This window comes from Brachyhypopomus gauderio, chromosome 1 (genome assembly GCF_052324685.1).
Source record: "Brachyhypopomus gauderio isolate BG-103 chromosome 1, BGAUD_0.2, whole genome shotgun sequence".
Classification (NCBI taxonomy): Eukaryota; Metazoa; Chordata; class Actinopteri; order Gymnotiformes; family Hypopomidae; genus Brachyhypopomus; species Brachyhypopomus gauderio.
Window position 1 is genome coordinate 655,124 of NC_135211.1, and position 19,825 is coordinate 674,948.

At 43.9% G+C, this 19,825-nt stretch overlaps 2 protein-coding genes across 5 annotated transcripts; both read left to right on the forward strand.

The window, feature by feature from the left end:
* The first annotated feature begins 430 nt into the window (after positions 1-430).
* znf408 (zinc finger protein 408) lies at positions 431-6,715 on the forward strand. Of its 4 annotated transcripts, none has more exons than XM_077003348.1 (5): positions 431-451; positions 1,369-1,583; positions 1,675-1,733; positions 2,849-3,102; positions 4,839-6,715. In XM_077003348.1, coding segments are annotated over exons 1-5 (2,328 nt in total). In that variant the 5' UTR covers positions 431-450; the 3' UTR covers positions 6,638-6,715. The 4 variants fall into 4 exon arrangements, with proteins under 4 accessions (XP_076859463.1, XP_076859309.1, XP_076859384.1 ...); XM_077003194.1 differs by lacking the exon at positions 431-451 and adding an exon at positions 565-714; XM_077003269.1 differs by lacking the exon at positions 431-451 and adding an exon at positions 648-774.
* Positions 6,716-6,851: 136 nt separating this feature from the next.
* Positions 6,852-19,588, forward strand: f2 (coagulation factor II (thrombin)). Its single transcript, XM_077003560.1, has 14 exons — positions 6,852-8,187; positions 8,305-8,462; positions 8,886-8,910; positions 10,071-10,142; positions 15,000-15,105; positions 15,538-15,668; positions 16,617-16,928; positions 17,089-17,199; positions 17,866-17,989; positions 18,103-18,270; positions 18,451-18,624; positions 18,780-18,958; positions 19,134-19,204; positions 19,351-19,588. Exons 1-14 carry the CDS (start codon positions 8,112-8,114, stop codon positions 19,504-19,506), a joined length of 1,863 nt encoding a protein of 620 aa, XP_076859675.1. The 5' UTR covers positions 6,852-8,111; the 3' UTR covers positions 19,507-19,588.
* The last annotated feature ends 237 nt before the right edge of the window (positions 19,589-19,825 follow it).

Below are 19,825 nucleotides of genomic sequence, written 5' to 3' on the forward strand. Positions count from 1 at the left end.
CTCCGGTTTAAAATATAGTTTCCCGTTAAATTTTTTTTGGCATTTGGGTCCGTATCCAGTTAATCAGGAATGTGATTGGGTCTGGACAGGACGGCGTTCGGGTCCTGATCCGGACCGCGGTCCGCCATTTGGTGATACCTGCCATAAGGGATAATTATTTTACTAATTAATATACCAAGGTACATGTTATAGAAAATGTATATCACTAAGGGTGATATGTTTGATATGTCTGTAGATATATTTATATTTATAAAAATAAAAAATAAAACTTTTATTGCTGTCATAGGATTGAAATGGCGCCATTGCTCCAGTGACGCTCTTTAGATGTTGCTATGGCTTCAGTTGTCCACCAGATGTCACCGTCACTGAAGCTTTAAAGCTTCGAATCTTTTTAGGCACAATTGTTTGTAAAGCCTTAGTGAATCATGAGGCTTCACTTGCCCATCCCTAAGTATGTGCAGCAACTGTCAAAATCTTTTAAAATACTTTGTTCATACATATGCGTCACGAAAACAACATTACATCGATTAAGAAGCAGTCGCTGTGTTGGGTTTCTTGGCAGTAGTGGATGTTTCTGGACGAACGTGTTAGTCTGTGACACCCGTCACTCACTTCCGGATTGTAGACTTCCTCGTTAGTTGGACGACGACGATGTTCCCGGAGTTTTGGCTGCACCGTGGACCCGACCAACGTGCACAGCAAACACAACCCTGAGTGGGTTGAATTTATACTTACGCTATAAATGCGAATTACTCTCCAAAAACGGGCAGAACAGTTAAGACACCGCTCTCATGTCATTTGGCTGGCGTAGCTATAGTGACTATTGTAGTCAGCAAGCTGCATGTTAGTTTAGAGAAACCGGGTAATGTTGTATTATCTTCACCCCACATATTCTATACAATTTGCCTACGTTAAAGATAAATAGATTAACACAAAGAAATTAAAAATTCATCTTGTATCCTCTTATATGCTGGTTCTCTATTCGCAGACATTAAGCCGCGCTGTTTCTGTTGTAGGTTTAACTGTGCTTTTAATAATATATCGTTAGATTGACTTGTTTATTTTCTGTGAGAAAATAAGTATCAGTATCTCGGCTCACCTGCTCTTAACTTTTAGCTGTTTGGAGAAAAACGCTTACTTGGTGGTCTGTAGTGAAACTGCAGACTAAAGTAGTGAACCCTGGTGCGCATGCGCGATGGCTGCAGGGTCACTCCGGGTTCTCCAGAGATGTTTTCATTACACGCGGAGCTACACATGCATTTCTCAGTTGTCACAGACATAGCCCATAATTCATAAACCAACACACTGGAGATTTCGCGTTAGGATTAATTTTGTTATTCATTCAGCATAACTTCACTTTAATTTCAGTGGCTACACACAGTAGATGTGAGGTGTCCCTGGAGAAGGTGAAGGAGTCTTTCAGTAGTGTCCTGGGATTACTGCCCCGTGGACTCACCCTGGGACCCTCTCTGGCTGAAGATGGACAGATGGGCTTGTGGTGTGTGGGGCGGACTTTAAAGAGCGGAACCGTCTTGGGGCTTGACGACCCAGACAGACTGACAAACGATGGGCTGCAAGAGGAGGTATGGTTTATATGTTATATACCAGTTTATATGAGCTACTTATAGAATATAATGACATTAAAGTTCTTAAACTTTATTTGTTATATTTAAGGGGATGAAAACCTGCCAAAAAACACCTACAGGACAAACAGTGAAGAAGTACTGGATGAGGTATGTCTGATACAGGGTATGATGTCTGATACAGGGTATGATGTCTGATAGAGGATATGATGTCTGATAGAGAGTATGATGTTTGATAGAGGGTATGATGTCTGATACAGGGTATGATGTCTGATAGAGGAAATGATGTCTGATAGAGGATATGATGTCTGATAGAGGGTATGATGTCTGATAGAGGGTATGATGTCTGATAGAGGGTATGATGTCTGATACAGGGTAACGGTTCACCAGTCTCATGCCTTGAATACAGATGAGTACAGAATGGTTGAATGGTGAGGTCATGGTTAACCCCAGTACAGAATAGATGAACGGTAAGGTCATGGTTAAGCCTAGTTTTGTGCGTGGTTTGTTTACAAGCCTAGCGAGTCGCTAACACTTTGGTAGAAAACTGGAGACTAGCGGTATGAAGAATCTGTGATATTGTGATTGTGATTTGAGTCTCGTTGGTGAGACGCGGTTCTTCTGTCACACGTTTGTAATAAACCACATACGAGGTGCAGCAAAGGCACCGCACACGACTGAGGGAGGTTTAAAAACTACTGACACTGTCTGTTCTTTTCTTCCTAAGGTGAGCGCAGGTCAGTGGCGTTGTAACGAGTGTTGATAACGGAGTTTATCCACTTTTTACCTAGAAAACAACAGTTGTGTACATAACAGAGCTCGTAGTGTGCGTCCACCTCCTCCAACCGTGCCAAAGTCCTGAAGCAGATCACGCCTGGACCCGGTTGGGAACACTCACATTAGCCAACCCTGCATGTGCTTTAGGGGCCTTCCAGATCCTTACATTTATATCCACGTTTGTGTTTGTTTTTTTAATGTGCTGTTCGCTTAGCTTGAGTTCACCCCAGTACTTTCGTCAATGTGCCCATGTGTATGATGTGGCTCTTTGCTGTAACACAGAAAAAAAGTGGCTTTTGGTCTCTGATGGGTTGGCCACCCCTGCCCTAGTACAAAATAAACAAAGGGTAGCACAGGTAGCACACCTACTTCAACAGGCGCCTTTGCACTGCAGTTTCACTATGACAACCACTAAATCAAATAAAGTGAAAAACGACGTGGCCGTCTGAGTGTCGGACAACGCTGTCTTTCTTCCCTGCTCTCTCCAGGTTTGCCTGCACTGCTACATGTGAAGATGAGAGGAATGTGACCGTGCACAGGGAGAATGGGCAGCTGTATCTCAGGACCTGTAGAGACATCAGACCAGGAACAGAGCTCCTGGTCTTGGGAGATAGTCTGCCTGAACCTGGGGAGCCACAGCAGACGGATGTGAGCAGTTCTGGGAAAACCCTCAAACTGGGCCCAGCATTCAAATCAACAGACAGTGAATCCACCCAGACTGAACAGGCACCTGCAGTGTCGGGTAGGTTCAGGTGCACTTTTTTCACTCTGCATTACTATTACCTGTAGACCAGATGTAGACCTGGTTCACACCTTTACGCTCTGCATGAGTAGACCAGGTGCATGCGTTCTGCATTAATAGTACCTGTAGACCATGGGATGCCATGATCTTCTGGGACCATTGCTGAGTCTGTTGTAAGGGCCATGGAGCGGAGAGTTTAATTCTATGACCAGATTATGCTCTGGATATCTGTGGACTTTCAGATATTATTCTGTTTTAAGGACCATGTTTTTTTTTTAAACAAGAACAGTAATCATGGGTTAAAGTTCTCCGTCACTATGACGGATTTCCGTCATTTGATTTTTTGGGGGGAAAATTCCGTCAAATCATAATAAACCACACACGCGCGTGCTATCTGTTTTGTGGCCAAAATATGATTCTCTCACTGGTGCTCTTCAGCACTGGATGTATATATATATGTATATAATCGAGGGTCCGCGCGCCGAAAATGACGTAATCGCGGTGGCTCCACTCGTGCGCGAGAGCCTCGCGCGCTGGCGATTCGCGAGGTCGTGCACCTCTCGAATTTTGTAACTTCGCGCGCGCCACGCTTCAGCCCAATGTACTAATCATTAAATATTCATTTGTTCATTCATTTTGAAAATTATAATGTCATGTCCATACTATAAAGTGACTACATTTCAATTTTTATTTGAATTTGTAGTGAAATATAGATGTTATGGTTATTTATACTGGAGAATCTCTCCACCGATCACAGACTTTTCTTCATTTAGCTTTAATACAGTCGGAGAAAATAGGCGCATTTCTTCCATTAAAATGTCAACTTTTTATTTCTAAACCAATTTAACATGGATGGTGGTGTTCTGTTTGTATTTAAAAGCTCTATCCAGTGGTGTGATTTAATTTGCCATTTTTGGATATTTAATTTTTTTGTAACATATCTACTTAAAGCAGGTAATCTTACAGCTTATGTTTTTGCTATAGTGAATCTGATAAAACCAAGAGAGCTTCATACCTTTTAAAACTCACCAGGATTCACTAAATTTGACTTGATCTTTAAATAATTTTCTGGAAGAGCACCCCCAGATAACTCCATTATATAAACATTTATGTACATTTATTGCTCAGGTGTTGCATTTTGTTGCTTCATAGATTCTCTCTTCTCTCCTTACACAGGCTGTTTAGATAAATATACTTTATAAATGTGTTTATTGTGTAGAATTAGGCAAAAGAGGCCTTGTCCCAACTACACCACATTGTCAGTAATTTACATTTATGGCACTTGGCAGACGCCCTTATCCAGAGCAACTTACATTTTATACAAGTGAGCAATTGAGGTTTAAGGGTCTTGCTCAGGGGCACCTCAGTCATGGCCCACAACCTGGGAATCGAGCCCACAACCCTCCGGTCACAAGACCAGTTCCCTAACCGCCAGGCCATGATAATTACTGGCATTGTCTTTTGCCAGGAAAAATTTTCAGTCAAATGAAAATTTCTTGCTTTAACCCATGAGTAATCCTCTGTTTATTGTGGTTGTTGTTTTGTTTTTCTTTGTTTTTGTTTGTGTGTGTTTTTGTTTGTTTACTCTGACCTGCTATGGTGACATAAGGAAAACAAGAGAGTGCAGTGTGTGGTGTTGCCATGGATGTCACTGATCAAGCAACATGCACTTTTGAAGATAAATATTTTTTGTATCACTAGCAATTAACTTTGAACGTGTGGCATTTGTCTCGCAGCAAAATGCATGAAGGATAAATTCCTGTATGACGATCACGGGGCGGAGAAGAGTGCTGCCGACGGCTGCCACACCCGAGAGACTGGTGAGCTGGATCAGAGGGCGTCAGAAGCAGGCTGTGGAGAGAGATCTGTGGAAGGCCTGAGTACTGAGGAGCTGCGCAGCATTAATGGAGGCTCAGCACCACAAGAGCTCCCACACCCACGTGAAGAAGGTGGAGGAGCTGTGAGAGCCAGCTCTCGCCTAGCCGCCAAACCTCGCAGGGTGCACTGTCTGCGCAGCCACGCATACCAGCGACCACAACGGCCAACGAGTACCAACGTGTGTCCCAAGGAAAAGCCTCTGAGCAAAGAGACAGACACCGAAAAGGCCAGAGTGAACAAACAGAGCTCACAGCATTGTAAGGACGCAAGGTCAGATGACAGTCCACAGGACTTGACCAGAGAGGAGCAGACTGGGGATGGAGGAGATGATTCTCCAGACACCTTTCAGTTGAGCGTGCGAGAGCGGAAGCACAAGTGTGACACGTGCGGTAAACGCTTCTTCCAGCTGTGCCATCTGAAGAAGCACCAGCTCACCCACATGGAGACGAAGCCGTACGGCTGTGCCGAGTGTGGGAAGCGCTACAGCTCGCAGGAGAGCTACCACGCCCACACGCTCATGCACCAGGGCCAGCGGCCCTACGAGTGTCCACACTGCGACAAGACCTATGGGCTGAAGCGGGACCTTAAGGAGCACGCGGTGCTCCACACGGGAGCCAGGCCCTTTGTCTGCGACGTGTGCGGCAAGGCCTTCGCCCGCCGGCCCTCGCTGCGCGCCCACAGGGAGGCCCACGAGGCCCAGGAGGCCGGGCGCTGGGTGCCCAGGATCAAGTGCCCCGAGTGTGGGAAGGAGCTGGCCAACGCGGGCTCCTTGCGGAACCACCTGCGGCTGCATACGGGTGAGCGACCGTACGAGTGCACACACTGCGGCCGCCGCTTCCGTCAGCGCGGCAACCTGCAGGGTCACCTGCGGCTGCACACGGGCGAGCGGCCCTATGCGTGCGAACACTGCGGCCGGCGGTTCGCACAGGCGCCTGAGCTTCGCCGGCACCTGATCGAGCACACGGGCGAGGCGTACCTCTGCCCCGTGTGTGGTAAGGCCCTGCGCGACCCGCACACGCTCAGAGCACACGAGCGCCTGCACACGGGAGACCGCCCCTTCAGGTGCGAGCGCTGTGGCAGGGGCTACACCATGGCCACCAAGCTGCGCAGGCACATGAAGTCTCACCTGGACGAGAAGCCGCACAGGTGCGAGACGTGCGGGGCCAGGTACACGCTGATGCAGAGCCTGCAGCGCCACCTGCAGTCACACGTGGACCCAACTCGGAGCAGACACCCGCCCCCGGCTAGAGGGCGGCCCAGGAAGGAGACACTGGCCGAGGAGAACGAGGAATGTGCTGTGCTGTACGTTCAGGCCCTGGAGAACCTCGGCGTGGTGTCTTTCTCCGAGGACGCCATGGCAGGCTGCCCAACTTTCACCCAAGGATCTGCCATTGTAGACAAAGCTGAAGATCTTGCAGGACGGGTGAAACTCGCCAAAGATGTTGTGCAGATCATCATGACGGATGGCGCTGCCAAGTGTATTGTGGTTCAGGAACAGGGTGTTCAGGGAGCTGCGGGGGAGGAGCAGGCCGAGGACGCTAAATGTGTCTTAGTGGAAGAGCACATGGTGAACAGCAGTGCGGTCATACTGCAGGGCCACGATGGACCAAGCACAGTGGCAGAGACCATTGAAATAGAGTCAGGTAGCCAGGACTGAGAATGTTTATATATTTATCAAGATTTGAAATATTATACAGTACAACTGTGTGAGTAATAAACGTTTATTGCTGTTAAAGATGTAAAAGACTTTTGTCAGGTGTTTGTTTTTTTTTTTTTGTCACAGCAGCATACACGTTAAATGTAGGGGTAAATATTGACTCACCCCCTGACCTTTGTGTTATCGCTGTTTGTACCAGATCTGTTCAAGCTCTTGTACAAAACAAAACTCTGCTGGAAGAGTATCTGATATCCAATTCTTTTAGGAAGGTCTGTGTCCATGTTGTCTGATTAGTATTTAAATCTTAACTAGAAGACGCATGTTTTGTTAACCATTATGACGGAATCATATTCAATTTTACTCCAAAAACAGACAGAAAAAGCCAATGTTTAGTGCTTAACTAATAACGTCCATTGACTAATGTGTGTTTCTCTCTTGATTTGAGTTTGTCCTAATTTATCTTCCAAGGCCTTGATGCAAGAGCCTGTTATCTGATACTGCACGAATTACAGGCACAGTTCAAACAGTACAGATCAAACAGTACAGATCAAACACAATTTCAGCATCATCTTTTCTTATTTTTTCATATTAAGCTGTCATGCATCATGGTTGCATTTCCCCTTATTGCAAGAGATGTTTGGTCTGTCCAGCACTGATTGGTGTTTGGGAACCAACATGTCATTTACCTTCACTGTTTGCCCTGTTATAATCCTACACGCTGAAGAAACCACTGGTAGTTTAACGCCGATGGTGTCCTGTGGTAGTTTAAACCTTTTAACATTTTGGCTCTGCTCTCTCAACAGTTTAATTTCAAAAGTACATCCAACTTGGGGCCCATTCATTATAATCACTCCCTCCCTGTTTCTGTCTTAGATTTAATCTTTGCTCTGTCAGGCGAAATCTTTTCATGACCCTGCAACAATAGCTTTTTATCTTAACCCTAACTAAATTATCTTATTCTTTTAAAACGTCTAATCTTACTAATCTTTTTCTACACTGACACTATACAGAAACATTTTTGTCTTATTCCTGCTTTTACAAATAAGCTCACAGGGATGTTTATTTTGCTATTATCAGCTCTGACAAAGTTTATTTAGTGTACTTTAAACTGGGAATTTATCTGGTATTTGATATTTACTACAATTAATATTCAAAAGTTACAATACATCACTAGTGTTTTACTGTATATGCCAAAAAGTGATGAAGTGATGTAATATATAATTCACATCCACCAGCATATCATAAGAGTCCATGAAGAACGTTCTGGAATGTCCCCAGCCTGTCCTGGAGGAGTATGGGTGAATCACTGCTCAGACTGATATGCAGTATGAGGTCTAGGCAAGCTTGCATTAGACTCCGTCTGTTCTGTTTGAACTCCAGTAGTTCAATATTAACTCAGGTTGCACTGGTGGGTTTGGGGGTTTGCTAGCAGCCTGTGTGTTCCAGGTCTTCTCAGTTGTAGTGTCTTTAAAGAATGGGGGCTGTATCAGTGTCTCTCCTCACAACCCTTCTTCTCACCCAGGCGGTTCAGCTGATGTTCTGCTATGACGGTAAGCCACCTTTGCTGGTTACATTCAATAACGGATGGCCATTTGTCATTCACATTCAAATGAATCCACTATAACTTTTGATAAGGGGTGGCAGACAGGTGGTTTTCTGTCGTTCAGTGTTTATCGATAGTAAGAGGGCTGCTCAGGTTATCCGTGCGAGGAGAGCCAACATGCCATTTGAGGAGTTGAAGCAGGGGAACCTGGAGAGGGAGTGTATGGAGGAGATCTGCAGTCACGAGGAGGCTCGTGAAGTGTTTGAGAAGACCGACACAACGGTGGGCAGAGCAACACCACCACAGAGTAGTGTTTACGCCAAAATATCAAATCATAACACCTCTAAATGTAACCACCTATAGCTTAGGGGTAGGGCATTTCTAAATGCAACACTAAATGTAGCTTAGTTACATAAATGTAATACTATGTAACTATAGCTTTGATATAGAACACTTATGAATCTAACACTTCTATGGACACTGCAATAGGACACTTCTAAATGTAACACTAGCTTAGGGGTAGGGCATTTCTAAATGTACTACTATGTAACTATAGCTTTAGTATTGAACACTTCTAAATGTAACACTGTATAACTATACCTTTAGCCTCATCCCACTAGAGTTTAATTTGTCTTTTATTAAAGGAAACTGGACTTCATTTTAAAATGTCATCATAATTAGATGATCTTTTTCTCTTTCTTTTAGAGTAAATTTTGGGTGAAATACACAGGTAAGTCTTAAAGCTGTACACTGCCCTAGGGTTCAGGCTGCTAAGTCAGCGGTGACCTCATTTTGTGTAAATATGTGATATTGAACAAGGAGCAAAGGGCACAACGTTCCCCATCTTTGAAATCAAATTAGACAAAGTCTGAACTCTGACGGCTACTGACCGCTCATAGGCGGTCCGTCCGTTTTGAGCTTGTCATTGGTCAGCTCCAGATACTTTTGGAGACAAAACTATCCTTAAAAGCTGTCTAATTTATATGTCAAATTTAACAAATAGATCACGAAATGCTCAGACTACCAACCATGAATCTAAATAAGAGAGAGAGTCACCATCTAGTTTAGTGCCTAACTAACACAAGTCCTGAACCTCAACTTGAGTATTTTTCATTGTAGGTGTGTAGATCAGGTGCCTCAGTCCAGAATCAGCACCTTTAGGAAGTCAGAAGTCATGTTCATTTATACTGACAGCTGCACAGCCATTCAGGACGCAATCTGTAAACAAATTATGTGAAATCTTTGGACACAGTTAGTAGTCAGTGGTGAAAAATGTTAAAAAGGAACGTATGCTTTGACTGTCCACTGATGCTACAGTATACGTATACAGTATACATCTACTGTCTACATCTACAGTATACAGTATACATCTACTGTCTACATCTACAGTATACATCTACAGTATACAGTATACATCTACTGTCTACATCTACAGTATACATCTACTGTATACATCTACAGTATACATCTACAGTATACAGTATACATCTCCTGTCTACATCTACTGTATACATCCACTGTATACATCTACTGTATACTGTATACATCTACAGTATACATCTACTGTATACATCTACTGTCTACTGTATACATCTCACAGTATACATCTACAGTATACATGTAACTGTATACATCTACAGTATACATCTACTGTCTACTGTATACATCTCACAGGAAACTGTATCACTGTAGCTTCTCTGTTTTAATTATTTTTGGTAAAGACCTTAATCTGTCTCAGTAAAGATGTGGGCTTAATCTGACTCGGAAAAGATGTTGGTGTAAACTGTCTCAATAAAGAAACAATCTGTCTCAGTACAGATGAAGGCTCAATCTGTCCTTTCCTGTTTGTGCTCTCATGTGATGTGTAATGTATCACTTTCTCCCACACAGATTGTTCAGGCACCACATTGAAGAGGACTCCAGACAATGTGGGCAAAATTAGAAATTGTGTAGAACACAAAGGTAAGGGCCATATATGCTTTTTAATGTTCAGGAAATTATATTATGTGTTTCTGATGTATGGCGAATTACATGGATTCTGTCATTGTTTGTCAAAAACTGAATGAATAATTGTGCTGAGTTAAGGTTAGTTCTGCACAGTCGGTTCACTTTAAACTTGCTGCTTGGCCAAGTAGACCAGGTAGCATAAGATGTTTATATCTCCCGCACCATTGACTTTGATTCCCGGCGCACAAACCCTCTCATACTGATACATAAATGGAAATCACACCAGATAAAGGAATCTGTCAAATGGTGAATGTGAAAAATGTTGCATTAATAAACAGAAATAATCAATAAAAAAAATAAATCAAAATGTATTTATATAGTGCTTTTTACAACAGTTGTCAGAAAGCAGCCTTACAAGTGTCTGAGTCCAAGCCCCCAGTGAGCAAGCCAAGGGCGACAGTGGCAAGGAAAAACTCCCTAAGGTCATGAGGAAGAAACCTTGAGAGGAACCAAGACCATCCTCCTCTGGCAGACACCGGTCATCATAACAACAATTGTAGATAGAAAAACAAAGAAAAGATGGGAAGGATAAATAAATATCATCTTGGTGTGTATTTATATACATGTGTTAAATGGCCGAAACACCTAAAGATACTGCAGTACATAGTGTGTCGCATAGAGTAGCATCATTGAGTGGTACAAGCAAGGTCTCAACTGGAAACTGACCGTGGGATTGAAACATTGAGTCCTTTTGCTTAAATCTAACATGAGTTCTCTATGTATTTCCTATTCAGTCCTAAACGTCTTGATGGTTGGTAATGGTAGTCAAAGCAGAGGAGAATTCAGGGTGGTGAGAGGGTCCAGTGTAGTGGGTTTATCCTTCATCCACACTGGTTAGTCATAGCAATGGGTTGATCCTTCATCATATCTGGTTAGGCAGGAGGTGACTGGCCCAGGATGGATGTCGGGAAAGGCTCGTCTCTCCTCGTCTCAGTGTTTTTCGGGTAGGCGAGAAACCATATGGAAAAATAAAACGGAAAATTAGCTCTGTACGGTATTATATGTGGGACAGATGAAATTGAAACATTGCTGGAGTGTGGCAGCAACTCCGGCATTAAATTTATTTATATGCCTAGCTAAAAAGGCAAAACCAGGAGGTAACAGATTTTGGAGCATTCCCAGACATTGGCATCCATCCACTGCACCAAACTTGAGGGACCACATGCAGTGACAGGACGACAGCACCAGCGCCCCAGTCTACCATAAAACCCTTCGTCTATGAACCCCTGGATCTGTACCTTTATCTAAGGGGGCACATTAGTTATGTAACGCTAAACTAAATAAGTAAGTTTTCAACCTAGACTTAAAGATTGAGACTGTGTCAGAGTCCCGGATGCATTCTGGAAGGTTATTCAAAAGCTGGGGGGCCTTATAAGAAAAGGCTCTTCCCCCTGCTGTTACCTTATTAATTGTTGGAACTAATAAAAGACCAGCACCCTGTGATCTTAGTGGACGTGGGGGTTAATAATAGGAAATAAGTTGCTGGAGGTAATCAGGATCAAGTCCGTGCAGTGCTTTATAAGTCAGTAGAAGAATTAAAAAATCAATATGGAATTTAACTGGGAGCCAATGCAGGGCTGAAAATTCGATCATATCAGACCAGTCCCTCTCCTTCCTCGCCGTTTGTATCTGGTGCCAGATGACATTTGTGTATTCCAGACAGCCCTGCTTTCTGCACTGAGGTGTCAACAAAGTTGTTCTTCTGCAGGAAAGCTGAGAGCCTCTGAGCCACAATACTGATAAGAATATCTTCCCTTCCACATTCAAGAGATTGATCTGGTGGAATTGTTCGATGGTGAGGAGTTCTTCTCTTTGGGAATCAGGATCCCTCCTGCCCTTCGCCATGCCTTTGGTATAATTCCTTTTGCCCATGCCAATCTCATCAGCTTCCAGAGGTACCTCACGACTCCCGGCGTGTTCTTATAGAGCCTATATGGAACGCCATTGGGCCCAGGGGCTGATGCTGCTTTTGCCCGCTTTACTGTGCTCTCAATTTCGCTCCATGTAGGGGCCTTGTTTCCATCTGGTGTTCCACCTGTTGGATTGGTGACATGTCACCTGGAATGCTGGCTGGCCCGTGCCTCTGATTGTCAGAGGAGGTCTTCCTCAGGTGCTCATCCAGTTCCCTTATGGGTGCTTTGAGGGTTCTAGATTTTTCATTGACAAAGAGGGTTTTCACAAACTTGTAGGGATCTCTGTAGAAGGCACTCCTCATTCTCTCCTTCTTCTTGCACTGCTTTCTCAGGCATTCAGCTCTTCTCAGCATTGCCAGATGCTGCTTGATGTCACCTTGGAGTGCCTCAAGTCCTTTCCTTTCCTCTTCTGCGGCCTTCTTCCACTGTTTTCTCAGACACCTTCTTTCCTTCACAAGCCTTTCAATCTCTCTTTGCCTTCTGGACTTGGCATGAGCTAGTTCCTTCGGTACCTTATGACGCTTGCTTTTCACCCCAAATCTCTCTGCCCCATAGCTGTAGATGATTTCTCCAATTTTGTCCAGTTTCTTCTCTACACCTCCTTTCAGCCCCTCTAGAAGATGGACTAAGTCTATGTTGATGGTTTCCCACTCCTTTTTCTGGGAACATTTAGGCCACAAGATTTGAGGCTTCCGCCCTTCCATCTTCCTCTCTACTGCGACCTGTGGCTGGATGGGCTCCGGATTCAACTCTGTAGGTGGGTCCATGCTTGATTGAGCTTCATCTGGGGTTCTGATATCTTGTGGTCTATGGTCATTGTCCTGCCGCTTGGCTTCAATCGACTGATTTGCCCTACCTCTGAGGTGGTAGTGGTCAATGCGAGGCCCCTCGCCAAGCTCTCTCAAGCATTTTTTCCTACCCTGATGGATCTTGAGTCCTCTCTCTGATGTTATCTTTCTCCAGCCACAGATCCAGCTTTGTAGCTTGTGTCCTGTCAGAGCTGCTTCCCCGTCAACTGCCATGTTGAACGTATAAATCGTTGTCGTTTCCGTTGCAAGGTTTGTTGCCATATGGTCTGACGATGAGTCATCTTCCACCCCCGCTTTCACAGACTCCAGGGGTATTGTTCCTTTCATTCTTTTTGTAGCCATAATGGGTGGGACCGAGTCACTGTCTAGTGCCCGGCTCCTGCCAACATGGGTAGCTAACCCATGCAGCCCTGATGGGGCCTATTCCCTCCTGCCAGCAGTCTCTCCAGGCTGTCACCAGGTCTTTCCCAGGTTGTCATCTGCTCTTTCGCAGTGGTCACTGGTTTGACACCAGTCGTCAAGACTTTGTAATAGGACTGGATGTTTAAGTCCCTCCATGTTCATGATTGGTGACAGTGGAGTGGGATGACCATGTGGTGCCACCTGTGTGACATCATCAGTTGTGTGCCCTGGCATCCTCGGGTGTTTCGGCCATTTCCTCACAACACACCTAAAGAGGACACAGCTTAGCTGTGTTTTTGTAACACTGGGGTGTTGGAGGCTGGATGCAAGTGCGGATGATGAAGAGGTATATTTTGTCTAATATTCTCTATTTTATTATCAAAGAAATCAATAAATACATTACTAGTGAGGTTTGGAATCTGAGGTTCTGCGCCTGCTTGGTTTTTTGTAAGTTTAGAAATAGTATTAAAAAGAAATCTAGGATTGTTTTTATTTTTCTCTATCAGTGAGGCTAAGTATGCTGAGCGTGCTTTAGTGAGTGCCCGTTTGTACTCAATAATGCTATCCTTCCAGGCACAGTGGAATACTTCCAATTTAGTAGATCGCCATTTACGCTCTAATTTACGTGCTATTTGTTTTAAGTTTCGAGTTTGGTCGGTATACCACGGGGCGAGCTTTTTAGATCTAGCCTTTTTATATTTGAGTGGAGCTACTATATCTAGAGCTGATCTGCAGGTATTAACTATGCAGTCGGTTAGACTATTTAACTCCTCTGGATCGGATGGCAAGTGGGCTAAAGCAATTAATTCAGAGAGGGTTTCAATAAACTGTGTAGCTGTTGATTAATTTATCAAGCGCTTTATACAATGCCGAGGAGATGAGTGGGTTTATAGGTTAAGATGAAGCTCGAATTGGACTAGATAGCTAGGTCGAGACCCAGCATTAAAATTAAATCTAGTGTATGATTACGATAATGAGTAGGTCCTGTTACATTTTGTATAATGCCAACAGAGTTCAATATAGAAGTAAAAGCCCTTGTCAGTGGATCCTCCGCATTATCAAAATATATGTTAAAGTCTCCTACCATTATTATTTTGTCAATGCATACCGCTAAATTTGCGGTAGGTAGTGATTGAAGATTGAATCCAAGTTTCTGTGAGACATAGAACATCAATTTTCTGGTCGGTTATAAGTTTGTTCTAACAGTCTAAGGTTGCAACTAACGTCCGGTGCTCTGGCTCCTGGTAAACAACTGACTGTAACTGCTGGAGCCCCTAAAGGATTAGCTACTGTCACGGGCCGAATGATAGTCACCTATGACCAGAGTCCATGAGACAGGCTCCGTGAGACAGGCTCCTCAGCGGGTGTTTCACTAAGCAGGGCAAACCTGAGCGGGGAGCAGTGCTCTGGTGGGCTAGCGTTAGCGTTAGCTGCAGCCCTCATTCTCCGACTATGACTGTGGAAGAACTACCTGTGAAAATGGTCTAGGAAGGCAAACAGTTAAGAACAGTACAAAAATAGTTATTATAATTTTAAAAAACAATCGCAAAATTAGGAAAAAAACACCGCAGCAGCGTCAGCAGGAAGCAGCATCAGCAGGAAGCAGCATCAGCAGGAAGCCGCCCTCTTAAGTCATTTCTATGAGTTAAACTGTCTAAGTGCAAGCTTGGCCTGTTTGTACTCAACAGATCTGTGCTATCATGGCATCGGTGAAGAATACTCTGGAAATGTCAGCATTACTATTTCTGGAAAGCAGTGTCAGTACTGGAAAAGCAACTTTCCCCACAAAATCACGTATGTATGACTGACTGAGTTCCTGCTGCCACAGTACTATAGCTGCAACTCTGTTATTTGTTTACTTCATTATCATTCAGGCTGTGAAATTAACCCATGACAATTGCCCATGTCATCATAACAATCAATAAGATGAAGATGGGTTTTGAGATGAAGACATAATAATTTGATCACCTGTTTCTGTTGATTATACTGTTAAATTAGGTTTGTCAAACTAAACCTCTTCAAGCATATGGTTTAATTCTCCTAACATGTCAAGACAAATCTGATAATTTGCTGGTGAATGGATAGAACTAGACATTTGCTGGTGAATTGGGTTGAGGAAAATGCTAACTGTCAGGAACTACAATTCCCTTTATTTTAAAATTTGTCACATGTTAGCAGCTTTAATTTCAACGTCATTCTGTTAATGTGTTTTGTCTTTTCTCCCAGTGAGTTCAACACCACAGTGCTGAAACTGTCAAAGAACTTCTGCAGGAACCCAGATAAGAGTCCCAGTGGCCCCTGGTGCTTCACACGGGACCCCACAGTCAGGAAGCAGAAATGCTGGGTGGCAAAATGCGGTACTTCACTTACAGCACTGTAGTAAACGGTGTACACACCAGTGATGATGTAGCTCAGGGTTACAGCTGAAGGTGTAGCTCAGGGTTACAGCTGAAGGTGTAGCTCAGGGTTACAGCTGAAGGTGTAGCTCAGGGGTTAGAGCTGAAGGTGTAGCTCAGGGGTTAGAGCTGAAGGTGTAGCTCAGGGTTACAGCTGAAGGTGTAGCTCAGGGGTTAGAGCTAAAGGTGTAGCTCAAGGGTTAGAGCTAAAGGTGTAGCTCAGGGTTACAGCTGAAGGTGTAGCTCAGGGTTACAGCTGAAGGTGTAGATCGGGGTTACAACTGAAGGTGTAGCTCAGGGTTACAGCTGAAGGTGTAGCTCAGGGTTACAGCTGAAGGTGTAGCTCAGGGTTACAGCTGAAGGTGTAGATCAGGGTTACAGCTGAAGGTGTAGCTCAGGGTTACAGCTGAAGGTGTAGCTCAGGGGTTAGAGCTGAAGGTGTAGCTCAGGGGTTAGAGCTAAAGGTGTAGCTCAAGGGTTAGAGCTAAAGGTGTAGCTCAGGGTTACAGCTGAAGGTGTAGCTCAGGGGTTAGAGCTGAAGGTGTAGCTCAGGGGTTAGAGCTAAAGGTGTAGCTCAGGGGTTAGAGCTGAAGGTGTAGCTCAGGGGTTAGAGCTGAAGGTGTAGCTCAGGGGATAGAGCTGAAGGTGTAGCTCACTTTATTTTTATTTACTCACTAAGTGACCCAAGAATTACTCACTTGACAACCTCAGTGATAGAAGTGCTAATAAGAGGTTTTACATTTGTTAGGGTTGCTATGCAATTAAATTTATTGTAGATTGAATTTACCCCAGTAGTAGGGTTTGCTACCAGAAGGACCAGTCATTTTGTGTGTTTTGTTGTATAATGTGGTAATGTACTTTAATGCACTAGAGGTGCAGATGTATTTGAACTCCGTCCTGCCCACATAGGTCAGGTGCTGGGCCCCCCTCCTACTCCCCCAGCACAGACAATGGCGGAGCGCTACAGTAAGACCGACTGCCTGACTGACAATGGGGAGACGTATACTGGAAATTTGTCTGTGACGGTCCGTGGCTACACCTGTCTACAGTGGACCCTGCCCAAAGTGAAAGCTTTGAGTGTGGGGAAGGACTTCATACCTGAGGTAGCGCTGGTGAAGAACCACTGTAGGAACCCAGATGGTGATCTAGAGGGACCATGGTGCTATGTGAAGAATGAGGCTGGAAACTTCACCATAGACTACTGTGACCTGGAGCTCTGTGGTGAGTACCACCCAGGTCTACTGTGCAACCATGCCTTGTATGCAATTCTGTAATTTATGAAGAATTGTGATGGATTAGGTCATCCTACAATGACTGCAGATGCCTACTGAACATCAGACTTAAATCAGACCCTCTGAAAAGTGTCCCGTCTGTTTCTAAGATGAGCCGCTGGATGGGAAGGTGGAAGAGACGGGGCAGATTCAGCAGAGGACAGATCTGGGCAAAAGGACTTCATTCTTCAACCCACGCAGCTTTGGACAGGGAGAACTGGGTAACAATATCTTCTGTACACGTGTGTGTGTGTGTGTGTGTGTGTGTGTGTGTGTGTGTGTGTGTGTGTGTGTGTGTGTGTGTGTGTGTGTGTGTGTGTGTGTATACACACCTGTATGTTCAAAGAGGTGAACACTTCTCTTTCTCTTTCATATTCCATTTGGAACTTCACATCACATCCAGTTTCTGGTTCTTATAACCATTCAAAGTTAGTATGTAAATTAGTGGCCATTTTGTCTTTTAAGTTAAGTTTTGTGTGATAACTTTGTACTCGCTGAAACTAGAGTGGTTGTTTGAATAACTTTATTTTATAATATAAATGAATTTCATATGATTACAAATCCCAGACATGGATTTTGAATGTGCAGACTATAGTAGAAACCCTCTGCTATAAACCACCTACTGTTTACTTTACAGACTTATGTTCATTACATTACTTTACTTTCTCTTACATCATTGCCCTGTTCAGCTCCCCGACACTCACAAAATAGATGACAAGTCCCAAGTGTTGACAACATTGACAACCATGTTGGCTATAAAACTGGTTTCTTCCAAACCAGTGTGCTGAAGTGACAGCTGTGCAGTTTGACGGTTAGGGTTAGTAAAAGTCCGATAATACTTTCATCTTTAATAAATCTAATGCACTTATACTTTTCTTTGCTGTCAGAATGTGGAGAACGTCCCATGTTTGAGAAAATTCAGAAAACGGACTCAACAGAGCAAGATCTAACCGAATCATATTCTAAGAGAATTGTTGGAGGGGCTTCTGCTGAAGTAGGAAGTGCACCATGGTAACTACAACACTTTACTCACTCATGTCATCATAGAACAGTGATTACTGCACGGTCATTCCCACATCTGATTGGCCAACAGAGTGATTGACGTTGACGCTGGCCTGTTGCAGGCAGGTGATGCTGTACAAGCGCAGCCCTCAGGAGCTGCTGTGTGGGGCGAGTTTGATCAGTGACGAGTGGATCCTCACTGCTGCACACTGCATCCTGTACCCACCATGGAACAAAAACTTCACCAGCGACGACATCCTTGTTCGGCTTGGGAAACACCATCGTGCCAAGTGAGCCCCATATAATCTACAAAACACCAGCATACACCAACACAACTGGCAGCAAATTCAAAATGTTGAGTTAAATGGGAAGGGAGACAATGTGCTACACTAATGTCTGTTTTTGTAATTGATTGGTTGGATTGGTGGGGTCAGGGTCTGTCTGAAACCCTTGATTGTTGTCTCTGACAGGTATGAGAAGGGCACTGAGAAGATTGTAGCAATTGATGAAATCATCGTTCATCCAAAGTACAACTGGAAAGAAAATCTGAACAGGGACATTGCTCTGCTTCACATGAAGAAACCCGTCACTTTCACCGATGAGATCCACCCCATCTGCATGCCCACTAAGAGTGTTGCCAACACGTAAGATCACAATATTGTTAGGCTAGGGCAGCAGCTTAACATTTTCTAGCATTTCTGCTGTTCTAATAAAAAGAGCTTATGACATTTTACACCATTAACATAGCCTGTTATTATACCACTCCTGTCATACCGAAAGCCTCCCATTCTCTGTGTAGCATGATGACTGAAGGGTTCAAAGGCCGTGTGACAGGCTGGGGTCTCCTGAAGGAGTCATGGACGTCGAGCCCTCAGAACCTGCCAGCAGTGCTACAGCAGATCCACCTGCCCATTGTCAACCAAGACGAATGTCGCAAATCCACATCTATACGTATCACTGACAACATGTTTTGTGCAGGTGAGGGCACAGTGGTGTAGGCTATGTGTAGAAATCTGCTGCTCACTGCTACACCTGCTGAGTGGTAGTATCTAGGCTCTCAAACCTCTCCTAAAGCTCCCGTAGACTTTTTGCAGGAAAGGTAGGAAAGAAAGGAAGAAGAAGGAAAGGTAACCATGTGTGATATTCTCTTTAGGTTACAGCCCAGAAGATACGCAGAGAGGCGACGCCTGTGAAGGAGACAGTGGGGGACCATTCGTAATGAAGGCAGGAAGACACACTTCACTTCTTCAATAGAACTATTATTATATATATATATATATATATATATATATATATATATATATATATATATATATATAATATATAGTATTATAGACATATACTGACCTGTAACCTCTTCTATTCTTCAGAGTCCTGTGGATAAGCGCTGGTATCAACTCGGTATAGTGTCCTGGGGTGAGGGTTGCGATCGGGATGGGAAATATGGATTCTACACTCACCTGTTTCGCATGCGTCGCTGGATGAGGAAGGTTATTGAGAAATCGGATGGTGGTGATGATGAATAATGTTGACTGGTGGCCTTGTGATTTCACAAGAACCAAAAATCCCTCATTCTTTCTTTTGTTTTAACCCAACAACAAATAAAATGTTGACTATTTCATGTTTAACTTGGAGGTCTGTTTCTTTGAAATGATGCCACATTGTCTCTAAGTGTAAAAATGACGAGCCCTACAGTGTAAAGTTCATGAACAACCTGCAATGACATTGTTCATTACAAATTTTAAGTTCATGAACAATCTGTGCAATGGCTTGACATGGTGCATTAGAAGAGTGTGAAAGCTAAGCATATAATAATTGTGTTAGAAAAAATTTTATTAGCAGTAT